This window comes from Xenopus laevis, chromosome 4L (assembly GCF_017654675.1).
Source record: "Xenopus laevis strain J_2021 chromosome 4L, Xenopus_laevis_v10.1, whole genome shotgun sequence".
Taxonomy (NCBI): Eukaryota; Metazoa; Chordata; class Amphibia; order Anura; family Pipidae; genus Xenopus; species Xenopus laevis.
In genome coordinates this window covers 3,690,743-3,705,289 of record NC_054377.1, presented here as the reverse complement: position 1 = coordinate 3,705,289, position 14,547 = coordinate 3,690,743, and the positions used below count along the sequence as shown (strand labels likewise).

The 14,547-nt window shown below is 43.5% G+C and overlaps 1 protein-coding gene across 2 annotated transcripts; it reads left to right on the top strand.

The window, feature by feature from the left end:
• Window positions 1–294: 294 nt before the first annotated feature.
• rnf141.L (ring finger protein 141 L homeolog) lies at window positions 295–10,049 on the top strand. Of its 2 annotated transcripts, XM_041589394.1 has the most exons (6): window positions 295–403; window positions 1,714–1,916; window positions 3,307–3,415; window positions 5,307–5,509; window positions 6,729–6,836; window positions 9,880–10,049. In XM_041589394.1, exons 2-6 carry the CDS (start codon window positions 1,729–1,731, stop codon window positions 10,034–10,036), a joined length of 765 nt encoding a protein of 254 aa, XP_041445328.1. In that variant the 5' UTR covers window positions 295–403; window positions 1,714–1,728; the 3' UTR covers window positions 10,037–10,049.
• The last annotated feature ends 4,498 nt before the right edge of the window (window positions 10,050–14,547 follow it).

Genomic DNA, 14,547 nt, shown 5'->3' with positions numbered 1-14,547 from the left:
ATAACTCCTCACAGACAGAGCCAATTTATTACTTTACATTACCCAGCCCCCTCAGAAGGCCCATTTACAACCCCTCAGTCACAGACCCCATTACAGTACATTACACAGCCCTCACAATATCCCAGTATAACCCCTCACAGACCCCATTACAGTACATTACACAGCCCTCACACATTGCTCGGTACTGCCTACACTACAGCACATAAACTGAAGTCTGGGCAAAGAATTCCCAAACCAAACATGGCGGCCGCCGCTCACACAGGTTTCACGTCACTCACAGCGAGTCACTGGTGGGGCGGCGCTTCCTGATGATGCTGAGTGTGACAGGACTGGATGTTGTGGCGCTGGGCGAACTGACAGGGGCAACAATGATGGACAGAACGTTGGACCAGCAGAGCAGCGTGTATGTAGCCTCCCCCCGGCTCTTCTGTGTCTGCCATTAACTCCCAGCATCCTCTGACAGCCTGTGTGCGCGGGGAGCTGTAGTTCGTCACTTTGGAGAACAACAAACTCCTTCTGTACCGCGTTGTGTCTGTACTTATCAATATGTCCCTTGTCTGTCTGTCTGTCTGTGTCACTCACACTATCAGCTGCTTTACCTTTAACTGAACTTCCAGTCTGTTATACATTGGCTCATTCTAAGCTGCTTTTCAATTGGTCTTCATTTTTTCTTTATTTTTTATAGTTATTGAATTATTTGCCTTCTTCTGACTCTTTCCAGCTTTCCAATGGGGGTCACTGACCCCATCTAAAAAACAAATACCCTGTAAGGCTACAATGTATTGTTATTGCTACTTTTTATTCCTCATAGACCTCTCATATTCATATTCCAGTCTCTTATTCAAATCAATGCATGGTTGCTAGGGGCATTTGGGCCCTAGCAACCAGATTGCTTAAACCGGAGAGCCGCTGAATATAAAGCTAAATAACCACAAATAATATAAAAAGAAAACCAATTGCAAATTGTCTCAGAATATCACTTTCTACATCCTACTAACCGTTAATTTAAAGGGGAACAACCCCTTTAAAGGGATCCTGTCATCTGAAAACATGTTTTTTTTTCAAAAAGCATCAGTTAATAGTGCTGCTCCAGCAGAATTCTGCACTGAAATCCATTTCTCAAAAGAGCAAACAGATTTTTTTATATTCAATTTTGAAATCTGACACGGGGCTAGACATATTGTCAATTTCCCAGCTGCCCCTGGTCATGTGACTTGTGCCTGCACTTTAGGAGAGAAATGCTTTCTGGCAGGCTGCTGTTTTTCCTTCTCAATGTAACTGAATGTGTCTGAGTGGGACCTGGATTTTACTATTGAGAGTTGTTCTTAGATCTACCAGGCAGCTGTTATCTTGTGTTAGGGAGCTGCTATCTGGTTACCTTCCCATTGTTCTTTTGTTAGGCTGCTGGGGGGGGGGGTGATATCACTCAGTACAGCAGTACAGCAGTAAAGAGAGACTGACGTTTATCAGAGCACAAGCCACATGACTAGAGGCACCTGGGAAACTGACAATATGTCTAGCCCCATGTCAGATTTCAAAATTGAATATAAAAAAATCTGTTTGCTCTTTTGAGAAATGGATTTTAGTGCAGAATTCTGCTGGAGCAGCACTATTAACGGATTCATTTTGAAAAAAAAACATTTTTCCCATGACAGTATCCCTTTAAGCTTGGGTTAAAGGGCAGAAACATTCACATGGGTTTCCTTTAAACAGGAGCTGTGCAACTCAATGAAACCTTATTCTCAGAGAGCGATATCTCCTGTGTTCGGAATCATGGGGCAGCAGATCTCCAGCCAGACGCAGACGGTTATCAACAAACTGCCCGAGAAGCTGGTGAAGCACATGACGCTGGTCCGAGACAGCGGGGTCCTGACGTACGAGGAATTCCTGGGCCGGGTCGCTGAGCTTAATGATCTGTAGGAATCTTCTTCTTTATTTTTAAAATTCAATCAAATTTTTTTTAATGAAAGTGTATGGGTTTTAACAACGCTACTATATATGTCTGTCGGATACTCCGCTTAACACTTGAAGGAGAATTAAAGCTAAAATAGAATTTGTCTGGAAAATAGGGATGCACCGAATCCAGCCTTTTTCAGCAGGATTCGGCTGAATCCTAAATTGTATATGCAAATTAGGGGCGGGCAGGGAAGCCACGTGACTTTTTGTCACAAAACAAGGAAATAAAAATGTTTTCCCCTTCCCATCCCCAATTTGCATATGCAAATTAGGATTGGGATTCGATTCAGTATTCGGCCGAATCTTTTACAAAGGATTAGGGGTTTGGCTGAATCTAAAATAGTGGATTCGGTGCATCCCTACTGGAATGTTAATATTTATATATGGAACTAACTGTACCTTCTCAGAGATTGGGATTCGGTTCAGTATTCGGCCGAATATTTCACAAAAGGATTCAGGGGTTTGGCCGAATCCAAAATAGTGGATTCGGTGCATCCCTACTGGAATGTTAATATTTATATATGGAACTAACTGTACCTTCTCAGAGATTGGGATTCGGTTCAGTATTCAGCCGAATCTTTCGCAAAAGGATTCACGGGTTCGGCCGAATCCAAAATAGTAAATAGTAAAATGTTAATATTTATATGCATAACTAACTGTACCTTCCCAGAGGTTCAGCAGCCCTATAACAGTAATGATCCAGTTTCCCCATCTTGTTAGGCATCTTTTGTGAGTCAGTGGCACTGCACATGCTCAGTGGGCTGCTGTTGGGCAGCTGAGCTTAGGGAGCGTGGGGAAATCATCATTATAGAAGCGGTTTCTACAGGGCTGAAGTTGATTCAGTTTAACTGGTTTCTATGCTGCCATGTAATGTGAATCTGAATTAAAGGGCAAGTCAACCCCAAAATAAAAATGTGCCTAATAAAAGAAAACATAATTCTAAGCAACTTTCACAGCAACTAATTACTGTGACTGTTATTTTGTGTATGTATATATATATATTTATATATATATTAGGGATGCACCGAATCCAGGATTCGGTTCAGGATTCGGCCAGGATTCGGCCTTTTTCAGCAGGATTCTGATTCGGCCGAATCCTTCTGCCAGGCCGAACCGATTCGGGGGTTTGGCCGCATCCAAAATAGTGGATTCGGTGCATCCCTAATATATATATATATATATATATACATACAGTATATTGTGAGTGGGTCCCTAAGCTCAGGTAGCCCAGAGCATGTGCGTTTGAGTAACTGTCGGCTTCAGCTGTCGGCCCTTATGTAAGTACTAAGGGGGGAAGACAGGAAAGTGATCTGTTAAAGTCAATTCCATTGTATTTATATTTTCTTTCAGAACGGCTAAATTGGCTTCGGGGCAGGAAAAACATCTCCTGTTTGAAGTGCAGCCAGGATCCGATGCCTCTGCGCTGTGGAAAGTTGTCGTACGCGTTGTGTGCACCAAGGTAGGTCGTGCTAACGCCAGCGATGGAGCGGCGCCTATAACAACATGCCTCCCTGGATGTTTAATTGCGAGATAAGCTGCGTATTTCTGTCTGGGAACAGCACATTGACACACTTGTTTTCTCTGTCCCGGGAGCATCTTGTGTAACTCATCAAACTCCACCGTAACGTGCAATAATAATGCCATTATTTTAGAGTAGATAAGAGCTGGCAGTTTAGCTCCGTGATATTTTAGCGGATATTTTTGTGGCTACAGGGATACCGGATCCACCGTCACTGGTAGAGGCTACTTGTGTTTGCAGGGAGCAGAAAGTAACACCTTGTGACTCCTGCTGTTTGGGGGGACACCATGGGGCTGACTGTTACTGGGGTTAAAAGTTACACTGGATAATTGGGGCAATTGATGTGTCTTCCCTAAGCCCTTACACAAGCAATTTCGAAAAATTGCACACCCTCAAAGAAATCAGCCCGGTGCACAATATTAGAGGATCAGCAACCTCACAATTGGTAATGGAAGAAGGATATCGGCACACGAGGCAACTAACGTTGCAGGGAACAACCTGTTCGTTTATTCTGCGGTGATGCAACGTTTCAGGGACACTCCCCTTTGTCAAGCATCAAAGGGGAGTGTCCCTGAAATGTTGCATCACCGCAGAATAAACGAACAGGTTGTTCCCTGCAACGTTAGTTGCCTCGTGTGCCGATATCCTTCTTCCATCTGCCCCCCAGTCGTTTGCCCAGGGGCCAATCCCAGTTTGGTGCAGCAGAAGTGGCGCTAGACATGCCACCAGGGTGCATCCCAGATAGACTTAGTATCACCCAAAATGTGCATTGTAAGAATTTATAATGAATTTTCATATGATCAGATAACTGTCCAGCTTATACCCCTCCCATTCCAAGCACAGACATTGGCCACCTTAAATCCCACCCATTCCATGCACAGGCATTGGCCACCTTAAATCCCACCCATTCCATGCACAGGCATTGGCCAGCTTATACCCCTCCCATTCCATGCAAAGGCATTGGCCACATTAAATCCCGCCCATTCCATGCACAGGCATTGGCCAGCTTATACCCCTCCCATTCCATGCACAGACATTGGCCACCTTAAATCCCACCCATTCCATGCACAGGCATTGGCCAGCTTATACCCCACCCATTCCATGCACAGGCATTTGGCAGCTTATACCCCACCCATTCCATGCACAGGCATTGGCCACCTTAAATCCCACCCGTTTCATGCACAGGCATTGGCCATCTTAAACCCCATCCATTCGATGTGCAGGCGTTGGCCGGCCATGCACAAGCAATTGCCAGTTTATACCCCACCCATTCCATGCACAGGCATTGGACAGCTTAAACCCCACCCATTTCATGTGCAGGATGTGGCTATCTTAAGCCCCAGCAAATGCATCTAAGGGTAATTAGAGCAGTTCTGGATATTTTGTTGCCCCAGCTCCGGCACCTCTGTACAAAACAGTCAGAATCATCCCCTATTAATGAGAGTCCTCTGACCTGCAGGTTAACTTCTGGACCAGGAGATTGTTGCTCAAAAATGTGTATTCAGCTGACCCATAAGAGCCACTGTAGGTCCAGGTGACAATTAATGGGGACAGTTACCAAGCTGGTCAGGGAACCAGAACTCTCTGATGTAATAATAGGTGCAGAGTTTGCTGAAGGGCTGCTAACTCATAACAACCTATGAGGGCATTGCATATAGTCTTTTGTTGTTCATGTGTCATAAATCTCCAGTTAATCTCCCTGTACTACATCTGAGTATCCTTTGCTATAGGCCTGTGCCCCAGGGATATTCAGAACCTCTCGGATCTGATCTAGTTCACTCCGAATCTGATTCTTTGCCCAAAAACCAGCGCTTGCCTTTTATTTCCACAGATCAACAAGACGAGCGGTATCGTGGAAGTCTCTCGGATCATGAACCTGTACCAGTTTATGCAGCTGTACAAAGACATCACCAGTCACGCCGCCGGAGTTTTCACCCAAAGCAGCACCGGTGATGGTGGCGGTGATGCAGCTGAGGAGAACATGGAGGCCTTGTCTTCTCTCTCCTCCTGCCAAGCAAGCTTTTTAATGGGCAAGTAAGTCATTGTTTTGTGTAGCTTGCTCAATCGAGGGGCTGCATGGCTGTAAAGCGATGCCACTGTACCTGTTGCCCACCGTTAAAGGAGAAGGAAAGGCTCAAAGTAAGTAAGCTTTATCAGAAAGGTCTATAAATACACCAGTAACCCCTCAAAGTAATGCTGCTCTGAGTCCTCTGTCAAAAGAAACAGCACATTTCTTTCCTTCTATTGTGTACTCATGGGCTTCTGTATCAGACTTCCTGTTTCAGCTTAAACCTCCAGGGCTAGGGCTTGAGCATGCTCAGTTTGTTCCTCTCCCTCCTCCCTGCTGTAATCTGAGCCCAGAGCTATGAGTGAGCAGGGAGAGACTCAGGCAGGAAGTGATGTCACACCAAGCTAATATGGCAGCTGTTATACTAAACAAACAGAGACAGTGTCTAGAGCTGGTTACTCAGGTATGGTTACACATTCTGCAGAATAAATATAGTGTTATAGCTTGTACTATTGTGGCTAATCTATTGGCAATAAACTGCTTCGGTAGCTTTCCTTCTCCTTTAACTGTTTCTCTCTGGGGCCCGGATCATCTCCACTATTTTGAACAGCGCTGGAGACTGAATGTTCTCAGGCATCGTGTCAGTGAGAGGCTGATGTAGCAGCTGAGTAAAATATGATTTCACCATGATGGGAATCATATAAAAACAGGTGGAAATAATTCTGCTTTTTCCTGAGTACAGAGAACGTTGTGTTGGTGTGTTGGGCCCGAGATAAGGTGGATAACATAAGGTTGTCTGTGGGTCAGAGCAGTGCAATATAATAGCCTGCCAACAACTTGCGTCTGGCACAAGTACACCTTTAGGGACGACTCGCCAACGGGGAAATGAAATCAGCTTCTCTGGTGGATGTACACAGAGCACCGGGCCAGCGGTTCTGTTTTTACTGCCTTTTCCTCTTATAATACACTGGGCTGTATCTGTATCCACCTGCAGTCACTGGAAACAATCCCAGATGATCCCACAAATATTCATTCGGAACAACAGTACACTTTGTTTTGTTACTGCAATACCTGCTGCTGAAGTGCTGCTGGAAACCAGAAAGTGAATGAAGGGGGGTTTGTAGCTTCAGATGATATTGAGGTGCCCCTAGCCTGAGGCAGCTTAGCTGTAAGACGTCGGTGTGCGTCACTTGTGTTCTTTATGTCTCAGCATTTGTTTCTCCATTACATTTTCCATTGTTTCAGGGTTAAGCAGCTGACAGACGAGGAAGAGTGCTGCATCTGCATGGACGGACGGGCTGACCTGATCCTGCCTTGTGCTCACAGCTTCTGTCAGAAGTGCATTGACAAATGGTGAGCAGCTTGAGTGATTGCAGCCTGTTTGGATTAAACAATATATATATATATTTACCTGCCTGTCCAACATCTCGTTACCAAACTAAGGAGGTTAATGTGAAGTTGCCCCTTCTTTTGCTGCTATAACTGCCCCTTCTGGGAAGGTTCCCACTATATTTTGGAACATTGTTGCTGGGAGTTGCTTCCATTCAGCCAGAAGAGCATTAGTGTGGTTGGGCAATGATGTTGGGAATCAGGCTCACAGTCGGGGTTCCAATTCATCCCACAGGGGTTCAGTTGGGTTGCCCCTCCCTGGTTTGCTATAACTCTTCTGGGAAGGTTCTCACTAGATGTTGGGACATTGTTGCTGGGAGTTGTTGCTGGGAGTTGCTTCCATTCAGCCTCAAGAGCATTAGTGAGGTTGGGCACTGATGTTGGGGATCAGGCTCACAGTCGGGGTTCCAATTCATCCCACAGGGGTTCAGTTGGGTTGCCCCTCCCTGGTTTGCTATAACTCTTCTGGGAAGGTTCTCACTAGATGTTGGGACATTGTTGCTGGGAGTTGTTGCTGGGAGTTGCTTCCATTCAGCCTCAAGAGCATTAGTGAGGTTGGGCACTGATGTTGGGGATCAGGCTCACAGTCGGGGTTCCAATTCATCCAAAAGAGGTTCAGTTGGGTTGCCCCCCCTTTGCTGCTACAACTGCCCCTACTCTTCTGGGAAGGTTCCCACTAGATGTTGGAACATTGTTGCTGGGAGTTGTTTCCATTCAGGCACCAGAGCATTAGTGAGGTTGGACACTGATGTTGGGGATCAGGCTCACAGTTGGGGTTCTAATTCATCCTACAGGGGTTCAGTTGGGTTGAGGTCAGGTTCTTCTCATCTCAGCAAACCTATTCTGTATGGACCTGGCTCTGTGCATGAGGCTTAATTGTGCTGGAACAGGAAAGTCATTGTACCCTGTAGCCTTAAGGTTTGCTTTCCATAGACCGTGCGGCCCAAACCATTACGCCTCCTCCTCCGCCAAACTTTACCATTGACTTTATCACTGACCTGTGCTCAGGTCTAATATAGGCTAATATAATATAAAAAGAGAGAAGCAACCTTATTTGTATATTGTGATTTCAATCACTTTATAAAGGTGCTTTGCTGTGATGTTCCCATTTATTTGGATACACCACACTAGTTCCTCTACCTCTCCGTCCTAATGTTTAATCAGAACCTCTGCTTTTATCTGTGTGATGTCAGAAAAGACTGGCTGGGGGTAAGACTGATGTAGCCGCAGGCAAGGAAACTGCTTGTTGATCTCTGATCCCAATGAGGCCGTTTAAAACATATTCTACCCAGAGCGTTTCCTTTTTGGCTCAGGATTATCTCTCCGTTCCCCACTGCAGGTTTGTTTGGATAAACGCTGCAAAGTGCTCCGTGCTGATATAAACATTCCTTTTTATACGGCCGCAGATGGGAAAATCTGTATATGTGTGTGAGTAACTGTGCAGCTAGGATTCCTCTGTATCCTCTTCTTGCCTCGTACAGGGAGACTCCCTAAAATGCCTTGGTTCCCAAAACTGTACCCCAAAAATCGAATCAGTACTTTGTTCCAAGCCGTATAACCTATTCACAATCTAGCCTGCTGTTTACTGCAGATCTAATAGCCAGCAGCAGCCAATCCATGATACTATGAACTCGCCTATTAAAGGAGAACTAATCCCTAAAAAGGAATATGGCCAGAAATGTCCTATTTTATGTAGTGAACTTATTGCACGAGGCTAAAGTTTGAGCTTGTCAATAGCAGCAATGATCCAGGACTTCAAACTTGTCACAGGGGGTCACCATCTTGGAAAGTGTCTGTGACACTCACATGCTCAGTGGGCTCTGATTGGCTGTTGAGAAGCTAAGCTTAGGGCTCGTCACTAATTATCCAGCAGAAAATGAGCTTCCCTGGCTGTAATATAAGCTGATGCTACAGGTTTGCTGATTATTCAATTCTGATGCTAATTGCACTGGTTTCTGTGCTGCCATGTAGTAATTATGTGTATTAATTACTAATCAGCCTTATATTGTGACATTTCTATTCTATGTGTACTGTATATTGTGAGTGGCTCCCTAAGCTCAGTAAGTGACAGCAGCACAGAGCATGTGCAGTGAATCAGCAGAAAAGAAGATGGGGAGCTACTGGGGCATCTTTGGAGACACAGATCTTTACTGCTAAAGGGCTGTGGTTGCCTTGGGCTGGTACAGAAGCACAAACATCATGTACAACATTTCTACCTACTTCTTTAGTTAGGCTTTAGTTCTCCTTTAAAGGGGTTGTTCACCTTTAAATTAGTATGGTGTAGAGAGGGATAAAGAGACAATTTGCAATAGGTTCTCCTTTGTTATTATTTGAGGTTTTTGAGTTATTTAGCTTTTTATTCAGCAGCTCTCCAGTTTGTAATTTCAGCAGTCTGGTTACTAGGGTTTCATTGAGTTGCACAGCTCCTGTTTAAAGGAAACCCATGTGAATATTTCTACCCTTTAACCCAAGCTTAAAGGGTTGTTGCCCTTTAAATGAACTGTTAGTATGATGTAGAGAGGGATATTCTGAGACCATTTGTAATTGGTTTTCATTTTTTGTTATTTGTGGTTTTTGAGTTATTTAGCTTTTTATTCAGCGGCTCTCCGGTTTCAGCCATCTGGTTGCTAGGGTCCAAATTCCCCTAGCGACCTGTTTTTAATAAGAGACTGGAATATGAATAGGAGAGGCCTATGAGTAATAAAAAGTAACAATAACAATACATTTGTAGCCTTACAGAGCATTTGTTTTTTTAGATTGGGTCAGTGACCCCCATTTGAAAGCTGGAAAGAGTCAGAAGAAGAAGGGAAATAATTCAAAAACTATGAAAAATAAACAATGAAGACCAATTGAAATATTGCTTCTAATTGCCCATTTTATAACATACTAAAAGGGAACTTGAAGGTGAACCTCCCCTTTAAGTGTAACCCATAATGGGAAGGATTAACACACACACTCCTGCTGCTGTTTCCATCCTCTCTCCTGTATATTTTTTATTTTTGCACAGGAGCGATCGGAACCGCAATTGTCCAATTTGCCGCCTCCAGGTAACAGGGGCGAACGACTCGTGGGTCGTATCCGACGCCCCCACGGACGAAGACATGGCCAGTTACATTCTCAACATGGCCGACGAGGTGGGGCAACCCCACGACACTTTCTTCTGATCCCATCGCTGTGATATTGTCTCCGCTCTCCTAAATGTAACATTTAACCCCCAAACTCTCCACCTACTGACGTTAGTATAATCATGGTAGAAGAAGTCGTGTATTGGGGTTAGGGATGCACTCAATCCACTATTTTGGATTAGGCCGAACCCCAGAATCCTTTGCGAAAGATTCGGCCGAATACCGAACGGAATCCGAATCCGAATATATGCAAATTAGGGGTGGGAAGTGAAAAACATGTTTTACTTCCTTGTTTTGTGACAAAAACTCATGTGATTTTGTATATGCAAATTAGGATTCAGATTCAGTTTGGCCGGGCAGAAGGATTCAGCCGAATCCTGCTGAAAAAGGCCGAATCCCGAACCAAATCCTGGATTCAGTGCATCCCTAATTGGGGTGCTGGGGTTCACTGAAAACTGGCGTTGTGTCTCCACGTGGAGGAAGAAGCCATTTTCGTTCTCCGTTTTGCTGTGAAAATACTTTTACCCTCAATGTAAGGGGCAGATTTATCAAGGGTCGAAGTGGAAATTCAAAATTCTAATTCAAATTTCAAATTCTTGAGTTTTTTTTATGGCTAAAACGGTGAAATTTGAGTAGGATATTGTTAAAATTTGATTTTCGAGATTTATCACGCACTGGCCCTTTAAAGGGGTGGTTCACCTTTAGGTTAACTTTTAGTATGTCATAGAGTGGCCAGTTTTAAGCAACTTTAACTTCGGTCTTTATTTTTTTTTAATTATTACATTTATTATTTTTCAGACTCTTTCCAGCTTTCAAATAGGGGGTCACTGACCCCATCTAAAAAAACAAATGCTCTGTAAGGCTACAGATGTATTGTTATTGCTACTTTTTATTACTTATAGGCCTCTCCTATTCATATTCCAGTCTATTCAAATCAAAGCATGGTTGCTAGGGGAATTTGGACCCTAGCAACCAGATGGCTGAAATTGCAAACTGGAGAGCTGCTGAATAAAAAGCTAAATAACTCAAAAACCACAAATTGAAAACCAATTGCAAATTGTCTCAGAATATCCCTCTCTACATCATACAAAACATTTAATTTAAAGGTGAACAACCCCTTTAATTCCCCCATTTATTTTTCTATCATTTTTCTACTCTGGCGCCCTCTGCTGCTATTAATATGTATTGTCTACTGATAAGAGAATGGGAAGGAATGTTAAGGGCTTCGAAAGACCATCATAGCTGAGAAGGAGTCATGTGACAGAGCATGCAAGGCATTGTGGGAATTAGAGTCTTGGCTGGAGGAGAGCTGGCTTCTGCTACATTGTTGTAAGAGTCAGAACCAGCATTGCAGAAAGGCACAGACAGATGGGTCATGTCTGAAAGGTGCTGCATTCAAATTTCAAAAAGATCCAAGCTGGTGGCGCTGTTCTGCTGCAGCCCCTTGGAAACAGCCATAGTGGTGAAACGTGGTACTGCAAGTGACTGTCGTGAACTATAGGTGTCTGTCTGGAGGTGCATCACAATTATCCTGTGTGTTGTGAGTGTGTAATGTGTCACTGACTCACCTTGTGTTCCTTCATCTTCTCAAATGCACTTGTATTTGTAGCCAAAACTCTGGCTCAGTAGCACTTTGTTATTATATAGATTGTGAGCAGGAGAACTAAAGTCTAATAAAGAATCTAGCTAGAAATGCTTATGTTCTATACACTGAATTTACTGTACCAGCCCAGAAGTGCAGCAGCCCTAGAACTAATAATTTAGCCCTTCAGCAGCTTGTTAGGCATCTTTTGTGAGTCAGGGGCACTGCACATGCTCAGTGGGATCTGGGAAGCTGAGTTTAGGGAGCGTGGGAAATTATCAAACCACTAGCAGAAAGGGAGGTCACACCTGTCTACAGGGCTGATTATTAATCAGTAGGGATGCACCGAATCCAGGATTAGGTTCGGGATTTCGACTTGTTAAACAGAATTCTGGATTCGGCCGAACCCCCGAATCCTTTGAGAAAGATTCGTCCGAATACTGAATCCGAATCATAATTTACATATGCAAATTAGGGGTGGGAAAATACTTATTTTGTGACAAAAAGTCGAGCGATTTCCCTCCCCGTCCATAATTTGCATATGCAAATTAGGATTCGGTTCGGCTGGGCAGAAGGATTCGGCTTAGGGAGCGTGGGAAATGATTGAACCATTAGCAGAAAGGGAGGTCACATCTGTCTACAGGGCTGATTATTACAGAATGCACTATCCTTAGCGAAAGATTCGGCCAAATACAGAACTGAATCCTAATTTACATTAGGGGTGGGGAGGGGGAAAACATTTTTTACTTCCTAGTTTTGTGACATAAAGTCACAAAATTTCTCTCCCCGCCCCTAATTTGAATATGCAAATGAGGATTTGGTTCGGCTGGGCAGAAGGATTCGGCTTAGGGAGCGTGGGAAGTGATTTAGCAGAAAGGGAGGTCTATCCTGAATTCGGTGCATCCCTACTGATTATTAATCGATTCTAATGCAGACTGCACTGGTTCATATACTGCCATGTAATGTGAATCTGAATTATTGTATTGGAACTTATATATTCACAGTATATTGTGAGTGGGCCCCTAAGCTCAGGTAAGTGACAAGAGCCCCCAGCAGGTGCTGGGAATCAGCAGAATAGATGAAGGGGAGCTACTGGGGTGTCACAGAGCTTTCCTGCTAAAGCTCTAAAACATCATTAGTTGTAACCACTTTTTGCTGAATTCTTTGTTGGGCTTAGTTCTCATTTAAATATGGGATTTGACTTCCTTTTATGATGATTGGAGGGAAATAACTGTGATGATATTGATGACGATTGTTGATGATGATGATGGAAGGGTTTGCACAGTAACAAAGTTATATGAGGTGCAGTCCTACAGATCATGGAGGAGGGGAAAAAACACTTGATGTATTTTGAATTGACTGGTAATAAATAAAATATTTTGAATCAGAAGTCCGGTTCCTTTTTTATAATGTGAGATATAACGTTGCAACATGTAGCAAAAGGCAGAATGAGAGAAACTTACCGGGCCACCATCAGAACCCGATTCTCCTCTTGGGCCACAAAACGTATTCTAGTAGTGTCAACGCCCACTGCTCTAAGGCTGAGCTGAGACCTAGAGCTGGGACTAGCATCAGACCAAATGTAGTTGAACTGTAACTCTTCACATTTTAGATCAACCACATCCAGGTGTCCGTGCCTGAACTAGTAGCTAATAATACCCTCTAAGGGTATTGGAGGAACTAAAAGGAAGTCAACTTCGAGATCACGGCAAAAAAGTTTTGATATAAATGACAGAAAAGCGGGAGACTGGGCTGATGAGAAGTATTAACTACGGGTTATTGTCCAAGGCTATGGAACCATACATAAGAGTCAAGACCAAGATAAGGAGAAGCATTGAGTCCAAAACAATAATAAAAGCAAGTAAAGTTCAGGACCATGAGTGAATCAAGGCCAGAATTCGAAGGGGTTTAGTTAGGCTTGAGTGTGTCCTGTACAATATGAAGGTGAGTAAAGTTCAGGACCATGATTAGAATTGTGCAACAATACCCAAGGTGGAGTCAAGACCAAAATTAGGAAGAGTTGGCATGAGTGCAGAACAATACAAAGATGAGTCAAGTTTAAAAACATGGGTGAAATTATGCGACAATACACAATACTGAGTTGAGACCTAGATTAGGAGGAGCTTAGTAAAGCCTGAGTCAAGTAGAATAGAAAAGCAAGTCAAGTTCAGGACCATGACTGGAATAATGGCAGAGACTAGAGAAGATGGCAACTTTTTATAATATTGAATGGGTCTTGCCTACTCTCAGAAGCTTGACTTACTGAATCCATTTTGTCCGAAACTGAGATGTAGTGTAACGTTACACAAGTCTGAGTCAAGACCAACATTAGGAGGAGCTTAGTTGGCCTTGAGTCCCCAACGATAGAAAGGCGAATCAAGTTCAGGACCATGGCTAAAACTGATCAACGATACACAACGCTGACTTGAGATCAAACTTATGAGGTGAGCCCAAAATTAGATGGACTCAAGACCAGAACAGTTGAAAGGTGATTCAAGTTTGGGGGGATATCATATGTATAATATAATTCTCATGGAAACAAGACTTATTGAATCCATATTGTCCAAGGCTGATAGAAGATGTAGTGCAACAATATACAACACTAACTCAAGACCAAAATTAGGAGGAGCTTAAGTAGACTTGAGTCCAAAACAGCTTCTGAACCATGACTAGAATAATGGTAGAGACAGGAGGATGACTGCAACTTTTTACAATATTAAATGGGTCTTGCTTGCTTTTGGAATAAAGACCTACTGAATCCATATTGTCCAAGACTGGTACAAGACAGTAGAGCAATATTACACAAGGCTGAGTCAAGACCAAGACTAGGAGAAGCTTCTGTTATTCTTCAGTCCAACACATCAGAAAGTAGAGTCAACTATTGGATCATGGCTACATAAAGAAGAGGATGGCAACATATTATGACTAGATCTTGCCTGCTCTCTCAAGCAATAAACTCAATTAATAT

Coding starts and splice junctions, on each gene's coding strand:
- rnf141.L (XM_041589394.1), top strand. CDS start 1,729: ATGAAACCTTATTCTCAGAGAGCGATATCTCCTGTGTTCGGAATCATG. Junction 3,416..5,306: donor TACGCGTTGTGTGCACCAAG/GTAGGTCGTGCT, acceptor TTATTTCCACAG/ATCAACAAGACGAGCGGTAT. Junction 6,837..9,879: donor CAGAAGTGCATTGACAAATG/GTGAGCAGCTTG, acceptor ATTTTTGCACAG/GAGCGATCGGAACCGCAATT.